Source organism: Terrapene carolina, unplaced genomic scaffold (assembly GCF_002925995.2).
Source record: "Terrapene carolina triunguis isolate 2854851 unplaced genomic scaffold, T_m_triunguis-2.0 Scaffold132, whole genome shotgun sequence".
NCBI lineage: Eukaryota > Metazoa > Chordata > Testudines > Emydidae > Terrapene > Terrapene triunguis.
In genome coordinates this window covers 13,596,363-13,613,227 of record NW_020664483.1, presented here as the reverse complement: position 1 = coordinate 13,613,227, position 16,865 = coordinate 13,596,363, and the positions used below count along the sequence as shown (strand labels likewise).

The 16,865-nt window shown below is 40.0% G+C and overlaps 1 protein-coding gene across 1 annotated transcript in view; it reads left to right on the top strand.

Annotated features, from left to right (window-relative positions):
• Positions 1 to 9,173, top strand: part of WDPCP (WD repeat containing planar cell polarity effector) — a 236,389-nt gene extending 227,216 nt beyond the window's left edge. The window contains exons 16-17 of the mRNA XM_029911895.1: positions 7,455 to 7,555; positions 8,935 to 9,173. Of these exons, the coding sequence (XP_029767755.1) occupies positions 7,455 to 7,555; positions 8,935 to 9,173 (340 nt within the window). The remainder of the gene's footprint in view (positions 1 to 7,454; positions 7,556 to 8,934) is intronic.
• Positions 9,174 to 16,865: the final 7,692 nt, after the last annotated feature.

Genomic DNA, 16,865 nt, shown 5'->3' with positions numbered 1-16,865 from the left:
CCTGACTCCAAACCTGGTGCAAAGTGGGCTTTGCCATCTTTGCGAGGTCTCTCAAACGATGCCATGCACATTACTGTAAATAGCTAGTTCATTTCTTACCTTCTCAACATCATTCATATGTTGGTGTTGCTCAGTACCGCAGTGGAGAGGATTGTTGCTTCCTATAATTTAAAATTCCTAATATTCTCCCCTATGGATGATTCATCTCTGCAGCAGTCCTATAGAAGTCTTCACTGGATCACAAGACACAGTCTGTCCACATGTGCATAGACACGCCAACATTGTGTTCGGTATCAATCTTATAATTATGGACTAGATCCTGCAAGCCTTACTTAGACAAAGTCTAATCACACACAATCAATGGCACTACTCATATGGGGTACATTTTACTCACACGAATAAGGCTTGTGCATGATTGGGCCCTTCGATTACAAGATCTTTGGGGCAGGGACTGTGTCTTCTTTAGTCTCTGCAAGACACCATGCAATGTAATGATGCTAAAGAGATGTTTAACAATTAATGGCGACTGCTCCATTTCTCCATTCCTGATGTTTTTGAGTCATTTAACTTGGGTTTACATTTGACACCAGTTTACTATTAAAGCTACTCACATCCTAAAACATTGAACAGTTTCCTGTGTATCTGCATTGCTAAAGAACCCATCACAGTAGTATCTAGACCAGGGGTCGGCAACCTTTCAGAAGTGGTGTGCCGAGTCTCCATTTATTCACTCTAATTTAAGGTTTCGCGTGCCAGTAATACATTTTAACGTTTTTAGAAGGTCTCTTTCTATAAGTCTATATTATATAACTAAACTATTGTTGTATGTAAAGTAAATAAGGTTTTTAAAATGTTTAAGAAGCTTCATTTAAAATTAAATTAAAATGCAGAGCACCCCGGACCAGTGGCCAGGACCCGGGCAGTGTGGGTGCCACTGAAAATCAGCTCGTGTGCCGCCTTCGGCACGTGTGCCATAGGTTGCCTACCCCTGATCTAGACACTCTACCAAGCTGTGTATCTCACTTGAATTTCTAGAAAGTTATCATTTAAATCCCTGCACAGTTCCAAGGCTAAGTGCATTGCCTTAGTTCTTGGATTTAATTTGATGATAGCTCCTTTGCTTTATAGGGCCATTTAGCTGAATCTCAAGAATGACCAAATGTTTTAAAGTACCATTAGTCTTTGCCCAGAAAAGAACTATTTAACTCCTTAATATAGCAGTAGTACTGGCATTCTTCAGGACGCATAACAGATTATGCATATGTTTAAATGGAGTCCAGTTTTTTTTTTTCTTTCAGCTTTATGCTTAACAATTCACTTTTATTTAATCTTCTCAGTATCAAGATCCTCCCTAAGGCCTTTTCCCCAGTCAGGAATTCCCGAGTCAGATCACACTGTTAGCATCTCTCACTACTGCGTTGTGTCTCTAAAAGTTTTCTTTGTGCTTTACATTTGCCTTTGTTGACCCAGTTTCATCGCTGTAAAAAATATAGACAAAAGTGTAGAAGCATTTGACTGTGTGACTGGTTTGGATTTCATAATATCGATATCACAAGCTCAGTGGAATCCCCCTGGTTTTCTAACATGAGCGTGGACACTGTGCTGTCTGATGAATAGATCTCTTTCTGAGCAAGTATATGCTTGAGCTCTCTCCCACCTCTGAGTACTCCAAGGGCCTGGTCCATATCCCACTGAAGTCAGTAAAAAGACTTGCATCTACTTTAATGGGATTTCAGTCAGGCCCTAAAAGCACAGCAAGTTCATATCAGTAAACCGGGGGGGGGGGCGGGGGCGGGAATGTAAATGGAACATTAGCCCTTAAATAATTAGTTGGGGGGTTGTTGTTTTTAACAAAAAACTAGGCCCTTCGACTGATAGGACAAAAAACCCCATTGAATGACAATAGAGGATCAAGAAAAGGATCAGGAAAACAGTGAGCATCTGTAGGGCAGGCTGCTAAGTTCACTCTTTCTAGCGGGGACCTGACTGTAGACCCAAAGTGAACTCTCTCCTTGGATTTGGAGTCAAAGCAAAGAGCCCACCATGGGCTAGAATAACTTCCCAGCCAGAAAAATGAGTCCAGTTAGTAACTCAAAGCTAAGTTAGAGAAAGAGCAGTATAGTGGACTGAAATTGATGGTATTGTCCTAATAATACCCAGGCTGATCCTGGAGTCCTTATTCACACAAGTAACCCCGGATCGCCAAGTGGCTCCCACTACTGAATGAAGGTTCCAGGATGATGCTCCAAACACTTTTTGCATTTGTGTTCAGGCCTACTCACCCTATCCTAAGGGAAACTGGACAACTCAGGCCATTGGCCAATGCGGAGTTTATTTTGTGAATGCTAGAAGGGGGATTGTACTAGTTCTAATTAGGGTTGTTAGTATTTTGTTTGTTGTTGTTGCTGTTGGGGGGGGGGTTGTTTGTTTGCTTGACCATTTCACAATCACCCATTCTTTCCTAGATGTCAGATATTTTGCAGCCAAACTATTCTCTCTCTTTTGGCATGTGTGTGTGTGTGTGCGTACACATGTGAAATGTTTTTTTTTTTAATCAGAATTACTGTGCAGATGCATATAAATAATGAAAACATTTCTGAAAGGCACTAACCTTGTTGTCCGTAGGAGCAGGATAACTTATTTGATCCTCTCCATGACTTAACACTATGTAAAAGAAAAATATTGACTTCTGCAGGCCAGCGTATTTCTGGCTGAATCAGCTGGTGAGCTGTAGAGACAATTTCCATGTTCTTGCACACAGGGTAAAGTCTGCATCCTCCTCCATTATTGTGGACTGTGTTTTGTTTTTTTCCCCTGAGTATATTTGGTTACAAAAAAATTGTTCAAACTGTTCCTGTTTTCTAATAAGCTGCATATTGTTTTAATACCAGTGGATTTAAGGCATAATGCAAAAAGTGTGTACTCTATATGTTACTTTATCAAAGGTTTTCTAAATGTTACTTATGTGCTTTAAAATGTACATATTTCTACTATTCCGTCAGATTTTATATTAAGTACAGAAAACAAGTGTTTAACTAATTTGAGTTTGTAACACCCAATCAAAATCCAGGAAATGTTAAGGTATGGCTGCACCACGTTCTCTTTAATATTAGGCGGAGTTTAGAAAGGAGGGAGTTGATTCTTGGTTTGTTTGTTTGTTTTGGGGTGGGGGGTTAAAGCAAAGTATGGTGAGTGAAGGTCAGAGCTTCATTGATTCCTTTGAAATACCTGGCTGTTGTCAGTGTGACATTCAAAGGAACAATATTATTTAAACATGATTCCCCACAGCCTCACTCCTTGAATAGAATATTGTCTTTTGTAGTTAAAGAAACAAAATGAAAATGCATCACTTTTGCAGCATTTCTGCTTTTTCTCCTTACACTGCTAATAGCCTTTTTCGAAAGGCCTGTTTAACAATGAAGCAGCCGGTTTGCAAATAATATTAAGAGGAGGTTGTAACTGTGCCTCTGTGGGTCACAACTGAGAATGCTAAACTCAAGACTAACTGCTGAGAAGTAGGGCAGATACACCCCAAGACTGGTGGCTAATCTTTCATAGGACATACCAAACCAGCAACAAAAGTAAATTTCTGTTTCACCACACTGGCTAACAAGAAGTCATAAATGCAGTTTCCTTGGGCATTCCAGTCCTTGTATTACCACCGAAAACACTGGATTTAAAGGTGAGTGGTTCTTTACAACCAGTCTCCTTAACTAAAAGGTTCTTCTGATCCCAAAGGACCAGCCACACACCCAGGTCAATATATAACTTAGATTTTACCCAAAAATCACGCTGATGCCAATCCTTCAGTATCTAAAATCTAAAGGTTTAATCATAAAAAGAAAGAAAGGTAAGAGTTAAAATTGGTTAAAGGAATCAGATGCTTACAATAATTGCAAAGTTCTTGGTTCAGGCTTGTAGCAGTGATGGAATAAACCGCTGGCTTGATAAGTCTCTGGTTGCTTCCAAATCATTGGAAGGACCTCAGTATCCCTTGGTTAGAATTCTGGAGCAGGATAGAGGCAAAATGGAGGAGTTTCCAGGGCCTTTTATCTCTTCTGCCATGTGGAAGGACACCCACTGTTTTAAAACAAAGCCCTCAGCAGAGGTAGTGGAGAATCACAGGTGACCAGATAGTGTTTGGAGTCACATGGGCAAGTCACATGTTCATGCCCTATTTCGCTCAGTCATTGCAGGAAGCCATTACCTATATTCCAGACAGCATGTTTAAAGGACAGTCCACGCAGTGTAGATGGGCATCTCCCATGATCAATTGTGAGTTAAGAGTCCTTTTGATGGGCCACTCAATTAGAATAGTCCCTCCAAGATATGCTGGCTAACTACCTCGTGTGCATTACCCCTGGAGCAAACATTTGAAATCCAGGAGTAGAGCCAATATTCATAACTTCAAATACAAAAATTATACATGCATACAAATAGCATAATCCTAACCAGCAAATCATAACCTTTTCATAGACATCTTACATGCCACATTTTGTACAAGATTTGTTACAAATATATAACAGTGGCTGCAACAATGATCTATATGGTCATATTTTAACCAGATAATGTCACAGAGGTGAGAAGAATACTATAAATATATATGTCCAAACAACATTATACACAACATACTGTAACTTCATAAATAATCAGACATAGTGCTTTACCTATATAGTATTTGTATACTTGAAGTTTGTTGTTATAAACCAAGCTTTTTTGAAGGCTACTGAGAAGATGCAGCATGGTGTACTAGACTGATCATGAGACTAGAAACCAAGAACTCCTGAGTTCTAATCCTGCTTCTGTCACTATAGGCCTCATTCTCTGAATATTCAAAAACTCCACTGAAGTCAGTGTGAGTTTCTGATCCACCAAAAATGCTGGATAGGTTAAATATATGTGACCTTGGGCAAATCAGTTTTTGTGTCTGTCAAATTGAGGTAATAATAGTCATTGACTTTAATTAATCCACCAACATTTGATGTGTGCAAAGCTCTTTGAAGATATACAATCAACTATTAGTACTAGTGATTTATTTGTTGCATAGTAAATGCACTCTTTGTTATTATGCTGTTATGTTATTTTTATTCTAATCAAAGTGCATCTAGATTAAATGAGATTATTAAACATATTAAATTAGCTTGATTGTTCAAGAATTTTTTTTTGAAAAAATAACTTGGCTTTGTCACAAAAGTTATACATGTAATTAATGGAAAGTGTCTGGGTTTGCAAAACAAGGAGAATAACAAAGTGTCTGGCAACAGCTTCCCTACAACAGGGCCGCCCAGAGGGAGGGGCAAGTGGAGCAATTTGCCCCAGGCCCCGGGCCCCACAGGGGCCCCCACGAGAATATAGTATTCTATTGTATTGCAACTTTTTTTATGGAAGGGGCCCCCAAAATTGCTTTGCCCCAGGCCACCTGAATCCTCTGGGCAGCCCTGCCCTACAAAACATTTTATAACGTATAGTTTGGGGAACGCTGAGCCAAAACACACTGTCGTTGCCGACAGAAAAACCTGACAATTACTTTACGTTGATCCAACTTGGCCGAGCCCAGACTGACCTTGTTTACTCATCTCAGAGTCTTCTAATTCATATTAACTTGGCATTGAAAGGGAACATGTGGCATATGTGCAAAAAACCCATTTTCTGCATCTTTAGACGGAGATAAATGTAGTACATTGAGTACTGCTAGTGCACTGAGCTCTTAGGTAGATTTATATGTATTAGATAGAACTGGTTAAGTTCCTTTTATCCCCACTGGGCTTTTCATATTTGTTGACCATAAAACTAGCAGCTCAGTAGAAGCAACATCTTCTTCTAAGCCTTTGGATATATATATAAAATCCTCCCAGCACTGACCAATTTTAAAGACACATCCAAAGAGGATGGACAGTTTTAAGCTCTTTTAAAACATAAAAATAGAAGGTTTACTGCAATTTGGCAGCCAAAAAAGCAATTTACAGGTCTCCACAGAATCCATGGCTATGTGTAAGAAAGCTGACCAAGATACTATGGAAAAGATAATGGGGTCAGAGAGCAAAAGAATCTCTCCATTTTGTAACCAGCCTAATCTGGTCTCCAATGAAGTTTCTTAGTTTCTTTTGCTGAGCCAATAAAGCTTAGTGTGATGTTGCAGTTGCATTATTGTGGCTTTAATATGGCTTGGGGAAAGCTGATGAGCAGGGTTGCTTTAAGTTGCTTTATGGATTCACAGCTGCTTGCATAACCTTCACTGTACTGAGAGTAGAAAGACAAAGACACAGGGAAAGTCGGAGCTCTTTCTTTAATTATTTACATTGTTGTCAGTAATAAAGGGCTGGAATCTATTATTTGTATTATCAAAGCCAAATGAGATTGTGCGCTGTAGCTGTTAATAAATTAGTGTGCAACATGAAAGCAGTCACATTTTCATTCTCACAACTTACTTCTGTCCAAAATTAAAAGAAGCACTTGCTAATCTACTCACAGACTTAAAAAAAAGCGTGCGGTGTCATTGTACCTTTGCAAATGGTAGTGCAATAGAGTAGATGTTACCATATCCAAAGAGAAACTGGTAGGTGGGGAATCCACCAGAATGAAGAAGCAACAAAAACCCACTAGTCCTGCTTAAGAATTTTTCCAATTTTTATATTCTGCTCCTCTCTTCCTGCAGGCAAAACTCCTATTGACTTCACTGGGTGTTTTGCCAGTGTGAGGACTGCAGGATCAGATCTCGCTAGGCATGCTGATCCCAAACAAGTTAATGTATCTACTAAAATCTAACAGTCTGATTCCACTGCCTGGGGAAGCAGATTGCCTACGTATGCTGTGGAATAACAGAAGATTGAGGATGAATGAACAACAGGAGGGTGTATGAAGAAATCAAGACTACCAAAATAAAACAAATAACTTATACATACATTCCGCAACGTCATGTGGTGGTTTTTTGTTTGAGGAGAAGGAACAGCACAGCGTAAAAGCTCACAACTTCTATCTTAGTGGTGTAGGGATTTTTGGTTTGGGGGCTTTTTTAAGTGTGAGAATAATTAGATGATGGAGTTCTGGACATCACATCCTGCTTTCTTGGCATCCTGGTATCTGACTGACTGCTGTTCCTTAGAAGTATTTCAATGTGAAACATTCCTCTTGTCTGTTAGAACAATCTGAAGATCTGTTGGGGGCAACCTATTTAACAAAACCCTTAATCGCTTGAAAGACAAGAACCTTACACCACATCTTTGACTGACAGCACAGCTATAGAAGGATTGCACAGGCAAGAGAGTTTTCATAGTAAAATTCAGTCAACAAACAGGAGCATCTGATAAAAAAAAAAAAAAAAGAGCTAGAGTTTGAAAACAGTGAATTACAGACTGCCATGCGCTTTTAAAGAGGTAAACAAACAAAATGGCTTTACTGTCTATTATATGACCCTCTGCCCCACCACCACTTTTTTTTTTTTTTTTTTTTTAAAGTTCTGCTACCCATAGACAAAGAGACAACAGGGAGAGTGCGCTTGGAATGGAGAGCAATGCTGCTTCTGTAATGGATAAACCCTTGTCCTGGAATCCAGCAGGTAAGAATTAACAAGTTACTTTCAAATAAGCACAATGGAAAGAAGTTGTACATAGTGTAAATTGATATCCTGGAAAAATTTGGGTTCAGACAGAAAAAGTGAGCTAGTGCTGAAAATTCGTCGCTGCTTAACTGTGTGACAGCAGAACAAGGAGGAAGCAGGATCTAGCCGTGAAAGCACAGACTACGAAGCTGGGAACTTGGGCTCTATTCCTGAGGCTACCACTGACTCTTGTGATCCAGTTTCCCCATCATTGTAAAACTATTTATTGCTCATAGATGAAAGGTGCTATATATGTGCAAAGGATTACTGTTATTAGCAGCATTGTTTTATGTTTTAGTATATAAGAGCCAGATCCTCAACAGGTGTAAACCAGTGTAGCTCCATTGAAGTCAATAGTTTGTAAAATAACAAGCAACACGATTTCGGCAAGGATGTTTCTAGAGTGAACAGATGAGGTCATTTTGTTTGTCAAGTATTTTAAACATTTGTCAAATACATATAAATAATATATAAAATATACACACATATATATGTGCACATATATATGTGTGTGTATTAATATATAAAATAAATTATATATATATGTGTGTACATACACACACACACACACATATATATATAAAAAAGAACAATGGCAGAATATTTCAATGGGGGGAAGCCATGGCAGGAGGGCCTGTATTACCTAGAGCAGGTTTGCACTTAAAATGCTGCAGCAGCACCACTGTAGTGCTTCAGCGAAGATGCTACTATTCCGACAGGAGAGTTCATCCACATCCCCAAGTGGGCGTAGCTATGTCGATGGAAGAAGCCCTCCTGTTGAGATAGCGCTGTCTGTCCCAGGGGTTAGGTTGGTATAACTGCGTCGCTCAGGGCTGTGGGGTTTTCACACCCCTGAGCAATGTAGTTATACCGACGTAGGTTTATAGTGTAGCCCTGGCCCTAGTCACCAAGCCAGGTGCACTGATATACTTAAGGATATTTGTAAAACGGGCGAGGTAAGGATAGTCACCCTTTGCCATGTTCAAGTATCACATCACATTTTCAAAGAGGTCGACATGAAAGGGTTGTGCTATCAGAGCTGCCATTAGCATATCCTACACCCGCTCGGTTACAGATGGTCACGCGTGTATTATACCTGGACACGGGTGGTCCCTGACCTCAGATCTGCCACGCTGTCTTCGTCAAAATGCATTTTGCTATGGTTTGGCAGGGCTTGGGGAGCAAGGGAGGGAGGATCACACATGCACATACATATCTATGTAATATGTTAAATGCTTTAATTCATCCATCGTGTGATAGGATACAGCTATTTTATATCCTATCAAGAGGCTGAAAAGTTAACTGCCGCATATTAACCTTGTTTGTTTGTTTTCCAGCAAGTTCAGGGAATTTTGGGGACATTCACACAGAACAGGTAACATTTTTTCCCCATTCTACTCTATTTCACCCCTTGGTACAAACTACATCTTTCATCCAAATGCAGGACTCCGGTCAGTGGAAGTTCCACATCCATAGGGCTTGTAAAATAGAGCCAGATCTTCATGGTTTGAATCCAGCCCAGATCACCAGCGATCAAAATTTGTTAATGGCGGATCTTGATTTGGAGGAGAAATGAGTAATTAGTCTCAGTCCACATCCATCTCACAGAAACAGCCACCACATGCCCAACTAATTGCCTCGTTTGCTGGCAGTTTTAGCAGCGAGACCAAGAGTTAAAGAGGCATAAAGACTTAAATTGCCCTTCACCCGCTAGAATGTATTTGCTGTCCCGGGGGGGGTGCAGAGTGGGTGGGGTAGCCTGCACTGTGGCTGCTGCCTGTGCTGTGCTAGATCTCTGGAGATGTGGAACTCGTCAGTCTCCGGAGCTGTCAGTCCAGGATCTTTGAGGAGAAATACATTCACTTCAGTTTTGTTTAGCAGCATGGCAGTAACCACTGTCGTTAAGGTTACAAATTAGTTTCCATTCTAGCCCCTGTTTGCAGTTGCTTGTAACGGGCTGAAACGCACCTTGGGGGGGGTATAGTCACATTCAATAAAGATTTTGCAAGGTAAACGCTGCCTTTGATGATAAGGTCTTCACCTGATGCCCTCAGCGACATCTGTGCAATTCCATTGATTTCAATGAGTATGCACTGCTCTGACCGCTACGAGCTGGGTTTGTACAGCACCTAACACAATGGGGTCCTAGTCCGTGACTAAGGCTCCTAGCTGCTACAGTCATTCAAATCATAAAACTTGGTAGACAATTCTGTTTGATACACGGGGAAAGAGAATCTTGCTTCATCTCCCAGAGCTGGGTTGGCTCCTGCAAGGAGGAAAATGCAGTAACAATGTAGCTTTGTCGCTGAAGTGAGCAATTATGACAATGACTCTAATTACACAAGGAAGCAAGATGGAGCCATTTTTACGTTGTCACTTTTCGGAGTGGAACCACACTTCAAAGCCATACAAGCAACGTTAGCTTGGACATTTCCTGAATTTTTAGTGCTTACCTAGGTAACTTGAACAGCCTGTTACTGTATTGTTATAGACTATCACATGCATGTTCGTCCTTTGCATGATATACTGCGTGCTAAATGTTCTGTACAAGTTCAAAATCGAGAGTGTTCTTCTCCATCATTCTGGGGGTTTTGAAATGTTTTTTCTGTGTACAGATATATTGGATGTTCTCATAAGATCTTGGAGAATGAAAAACGTTTCCCTTTTGTCCAGCTAATTGGACTGAACGTTGTTTTATTGAAAAATCACAGAAAGAGCCTGGTAGAGTAGTTTGTTGAATTCAGTATCGATATTGCCAAAGCCCTAGGGAACGAGGCTTATGCTTTAGGGAGATGTTTAAAATGCATGCACTCAGAGGGCCATAACCTGGGACTTGTCACCCAGCCCAAGTTGGGGCTGCATCTGGATATTTCCAGTGAGGAGCCAGAGGACCCCTCCCACTTACAGCCACAGAGTGGCTGTGAAGCCCAATGGCTGAATTATCCCTCCAATGCAATAGTGTATGCCAACCTTCACTCTGCTGCTCCTCCAGCCTGGCTTTGCTTCCTGTCCATTGCTTCAGAAGGGCCCCTCTCAATGCTGGGCTCTGTGCCACAAAAGGGGTGCACACCCAGAGCCCAGCCATTTCTTGCACAGTGGAACTGCGCTGGTTCTGCTGCTAGGGAGACTTACGTGGCCATGACATTGAGGATTTGATTTGCCCTATAAGGCAGAGCTGTGCCAAAGAACTGGGGGTCAGAAGTGGCCTATTCCCTGGGTGAGTGGAGACAAGGGGCCTTGCTGAGACTATATCCGCAGCATCATGTAAACAATCTCTTGCACATATATCACTACCTGTGTATTCTTTGCTCACTGTGAATCCTCCCTGAAACCGCAGGAAATTGTTCCCATTCACCTGCCAGGTCCAGAAAAATCACTGACACATAGCGAAATATTTGACCAAGAAAGGCTTTGCTGTTTGAAGACAATTAGTTCTTTTCTAGAAGAAATGGTTAGCTGTGTTCTCATCACTGGCCACTGTACGTCCAGCTGATCTAGTGATTAGAGGTAGAGATGGGGCTGAGTGTGGAAAGTCAGATCCAAACATCTCTGATGTTAGAGATCTGGCATTCGGGTTCAGTTAAGTCAGAGACTGGAAGTCACGAGACTCAAGTTCTGTTCCCAATTCTATTCTACCTGGGTGATCTTGAGAAAACGCCATATTTTCAGAAGTCTCTTCTCATTTAAGGTGCCTTAATTTTTGGATGCCTAACTTGATACAAGTAGGTCTCCAGAGGTGCTGATCACCTCCATCTATAAAATCAGGCTCCAGATGTCTCAAATTGCAGGCCTTGACCTCTTTGTGGCTCAGTGTCTTGATCTGAAACTGGGATGATAATGCTTACTGAGCTTTTGTACAGTTCTCGGAGAGCCTGGCACCATGTAAGTGCAAAGTTATTAATTATTTTATTATAGATTAATTAACAAAATGAGCACCACACCTACAGGAGAGAATTCCTGTGCTCCCCTCCTAGCAGAAGACAAGATGGCTGTCAATCTCATAGGAGGAGGATTTAGGAGTGAAAAAGGAGCAAAGCAGCATGGTTACCATGAAGATGTAGACAATGTCTAGTGTTGAAACGTTAGACAGAAACCCCAGGATTTGAGCAGGTGCTACATTCCTGCACCTAGAAACAGAGTGATGTCAATAATTATCCAGTAGTTTGAAATGGTCTTATGGGAACTAGAGTTGAAATGTCCACTATCAATGAAACAAATGAAAGTTCTAAGAGTCTTACACCCCTTAAAAAGACAGAGAATCTTACCATTCACGAACTTTGCTGCATGATCTGCCTGGGAGAGTTGTGGTAGAGGCTATGCATGAAATTCACCAGGAAAGATGACTTGTTTCAGCATTATATAACCTTAGGGGTGTGGTAGAGAAGTGTTTAGTTATATATAGAGGAATGGGGAAACACTTTCATTTTCCTATAAACAATTAACTGTTGGTATTTATATGGTACATGGAGCTTTATCCAGTAAAGGCCAAGTGCCTCCTAACAAACGTGCTCTCCAACTTTTTCCTCATCCACCAAGCAGCGAAAATGCCAAACAAGAGGCTGGAACTAAAATGCAGTATTTACATCAAGACAAAATTCTAGCTGTTGAAATACTTTTTACCCTAAACACACAGCAGTAATATATGCATTGTGCACTGAAGCATTGTTTAAGAACATGATGTGTTATCTCTGTGGTAGAATATATATACCATAAGATGGAGCTGCTGCTCTGGTAAATGCTCCTTATTAGGTTGCAAGGGTGTTTTCTTTTTCCTTCACTTGAAGTGAAAGCCACATGAATCCCACTGAACTTGCCAGCACACACATAAGCCTGCGGCAGCCTTAACTTACATACCCTTCTTGTTGCCAGTTTTCCACTTTTTTCCCCCCCCCAATTTAAATTAATGTATTTTGTAAACTACAGTAGGGCACATACACCCGCGTCCCTTTGATTTCAGCTCCACACCTAGTTTTCTTTCCATCACGAAGAGGTTTCTGCTCATATGTAATCATAAGGGAAGCAGTGATTCACTAGAGCATAACACTTTCCTTAGCAAAGTTTTCACACTTTTTGTAGGCATGCCAACAACATGTAGCATGAAACACCCTTGCATTCTAGGCACATGCTGTTTTCATTAATTGTCATGTTGCTTACAAAAATAATGGGCTACGTTTCAGTTCTGCACATGCATTTGTTGTGCATACATTGGGCGCCCCCCTCCCCATTTATGTGCACTTAAATCAAGTATTTGTAGGTTTGCATTAAGATTACAAAATTGCATCCCTAGCTTTAAAAATCTGGCTCCGGTAATACTGGCATTAATACAATGTTAGAATGTTTGTTATACATTTTAAATAAAGAGAACAAACAAAATAAGGTTTAGCTTTTTCAAATAAGCTTCCATGCAGAGGTTAATTGGAGTCAATATTTAGATAGGTTTGCATTTCCTTGAATTTGTTTTGGAGTTTCTTAAATATAAAAAGGGTAAATTTTTAAATCTATCATTGCATTTAATTTCTGTATGCTAAAGTGAGTGATTGTATGTTGTTGTTTTTCCCCCAGGAGACTGGAGGAAGTGGATCTCTCAAAGTGGTTCACTTTGGTCTAGTATAATCAAGAATATGAATACTTTCACTTTAAAAGAAAATACTTAAAACCTGATTAGACTCCCACTGACATTCATCACAGTCTTTAATTTGGCTTCAGTTGCCTTTGGATCAGGCCCTTCAAGAGAAAATTCAGTTAAAAGTTTCAATGATGGTCTGCTTAAAACATTGAACTATTGATTTATAGGCACCTGTCTCTGCAAAAACTGACCCACGTTTATTTATGAAGAGCAAATAAATTTTCATCATGACATCTGATGACATACAAAATCCAATAATCATGGATACCAGTATTACTGTACAAATGGTAATGCTGAAAGATTGGTTTTTCATTAAACAAATCCATAAACCTCACAGAGCAAATTCTCTGTAATTCTCCATGCATTATATATTTTAACAATCTTCACTTGGATGCAGATTTGAATTTCCACTTAAGGCTCTGAAAACCATTCTACCGAGATACTAGCAGATAAAATCTTCACTCAGGATACCTCTGTGAAAGAGCAGCCTTTCACAGTCAGCAGCGTTTTCCTAAGAATGCTCTCAATTTTCGTATCTACATATATCATCTTAGTTGAATAACCATTATTTTGCCTTTAAAAAAAGACATGGAGTCTCTTAAACATCATTCCTTTGGAGTCCAGATTTTAATCTTGCTCCTTTAGTCACTAACAGAAAATGCTACAGAGAAGACAACTTAACCTGTTTCATTACTATACTTGTTCCAGAATTATTAAAAGAGAAAAGGAACTTTATGTTTCTTCCTTCCTACCATTTGATCCAGTATATCATGTATGTACACATGTATTGTACTTTACTGTATATATACACACATACAGATTAAGCTTGAGTTTTTGGACCAGTCAGTTATGTAAAACTGAAAGTCAACGATCTACTTGAATTTGCTTTTTGGTTACTGTCTTTAAATGGTACGGTCACTAAATAAATGGATTAAAAATAAAAACTTTTTTTTAAAAAATCAAACTGTTTAGAAATACTGTGTTGAGAAAATCTGTGTTTATTTATAATGTATCGATTTATTGTTCATTGGTCCAGCCATTTTTTTCCCCCCGAAGAGTCAAAAGGCTGCTAAAATCTAACATATACTAAGTGGATGGTGGGTTTGGTAGTAATAAAAAAATCCAACATAATTTAGCAGTTTGTTTGTATCAGCATATTCAGATATGTCTATTAAAACATACTGAAAAGCTTACGTCTTGAGTGAACAAAACTGTTCAGTGCATAAAATTCTACATATTCAATGGGGAAAATATTAATAAAGTAAAAACTGTGAAACAAACAGCAGTTTACTACAGCATTTCCCCACACACAGCTGTATATATAATGGATGGTTACGCTATGCAGCCGTACAGTAATTTGAGGAAAGCATGTGTTGCATATGATACAGCTTTCTATTTAATTTCGGAGATAGATGCAGTGCAACAACAGATCAAGGAAATCTCTCACTTGCTCTACATAAAATGCTGAAATGTGTTACCTAGCCATAGAGCTATTTTGCTGAATTGAAGCCATATTTCTGTCAGTACAAGTGATGGTCTATATGTGGGATTAATCTGACACCAGACAGTGATCCTTAATCCTTCAGTATATCATAATCTATTTACTTTGCATGCTAAGAGGATTTCAGTTTAAAAATATACAGGAAGTGATGCTAGAAATGTACATAAGATCAAGAATGTGGTTTCCTAAAATCTCAGTTTTTAATAAAATCCCTTTATGGCTTTCTTGGAGTTCTGTCCTAGAAAAGTGTTGAATAGGGATTTAGCTGAAAATGGGCATATGTTTTTCTTTATACTTCAACCTTGTGACCATATTCATCCTTCTTCCCTGCAGTTTTTTGTGCTGGATGTAAAACATGAAAGAAAAGATCTCCACTGTAGCAGGATCATTTTTGGGGTGTTAAGCTGGGAGATTTTATTGACAAAATCAAAACAGATTCTGAGCTAATGTGGAATTTTTGTATATATTCATTTCTATTTACGTTCATGATTTAGCAATGACTATTATCCAGAGGTCAGCGCAAAGAAAGCCACCAATGGATTGTTTGCAGTGGTTCTTTACTCATAACATTGAGGAATACATTGCATGATCTGTAATCACCTATTTTCTTTACACCACCCCAGAGAGGTGTCTACAAAATGACTGTTATAATTCGCATTATTACATACTTGTCATTTAAATTTATAACCGTATAATTTACACTTCTACTTTTCTGTACAGGCTTGTCTCAATTATTATACTTAGCATTTATATAGGGTTTTACATCTACAAAGCCAATAGTCGTCTAATGATTAGACACCAAACTGGGAATCGGGAGCGCTGGGTTCTGTTCCTAGCTCTGACCGTAATTCCGTGTGAGACTCTGGAAAAGCTGCTTTACCTCTGTGTGCCTCCATTTCCCTAGCTGCAAAATGGAGCTAATAATACCCCCCATCTTTGTAAGATGCTTTGAAATACTGGGGTGCAAAGGGCTATGTAAGTGCTAAGTGTCATTAGTACTGTAGTTTTAGTTACGCTTTGTTACACCCCGGTACAATAATTACAAATAGAAAAACTGAGACAGAGAGGGGATAAAGCCAGATGTTTCAGACCTGAGTAACTAAACGTTAAAGAACGGCAAATATATTGAAAGTAGCAATGTAATAAATTAGGTCACACCCACCTTGAGGGGCCCAATTTTTCAGACGTACCGGGGCAAAAACAAACAAAACAAAAACAAAAAAACCACTGACAGCTCAACTCAAATATTTTCCAGACCAGCCAACTTTTTTAAGGACTAGGCTTTGCCCAGTGACCGGAAAGGGATTTATCTGTGTCTCAGCCCGACCAGCTCTCAGCACCATTCACCAGAACCCCACAACCACAGCCACCAGCACTTAAGCTGAGGGTCTGTATGCCCTGGGATGAGAGGAAGAGCAGGCCGCGAGGCTGCTGCACGAAAGAGCAGACACATCCACCGTGACCTGTGATTGCAACGTTGCATCCTGGTCTCTCATCCAGCCACTTGGCGTCTGGTGCTGCCAGTTCGGCACCTTTCCACAGCATCAAACTGCTTTTAAAAAAAATCCCACACAAGATGTCCTTGTTCCCTGACATTTCAGGCATGTTTAAAACATGTCATGTCACTCAGCTGTGAGCGACTCAACTGTCTCCATCAGATTTTTTTTTAAAATCCCTATATCATGCATTGCCCTTTTCTTGAGCTCTTCCATTCATAACAGTGACGTGCTTTACTGGCCAGACTTGAGTTCAGGTGATTAACATCACCCACATAAAGCCCAATTGCTTGGGCTTCACACAAGTGAAATGTGAGATGATTGGGGTGACAGCATCTACCCACCCACCCCCAATCTGGGGCCAGAGCCCAGCCCCAATCTGTAGACTAGAGAAGCAGCCACACCCTCTGTGCCACTTGAATGACGTGCTAGACCCAAGGAATCTGGGTAATCATGGGAGACAGTGTCTTGTGTGATTACTGGGTATGTATGTACAGTATGCAGGGAGAAAGTAGAAGGTTTTGTTCGTTAAATGGTGTGTTATTGTCAGGATTCTTTTCTTTTGAATAGGAAAGATGCTACAGAGGACCCTGTAGTGGTTTTCAGCCAATTGTCCATATCACCCTGAGTCGTGCTCTTCGAACT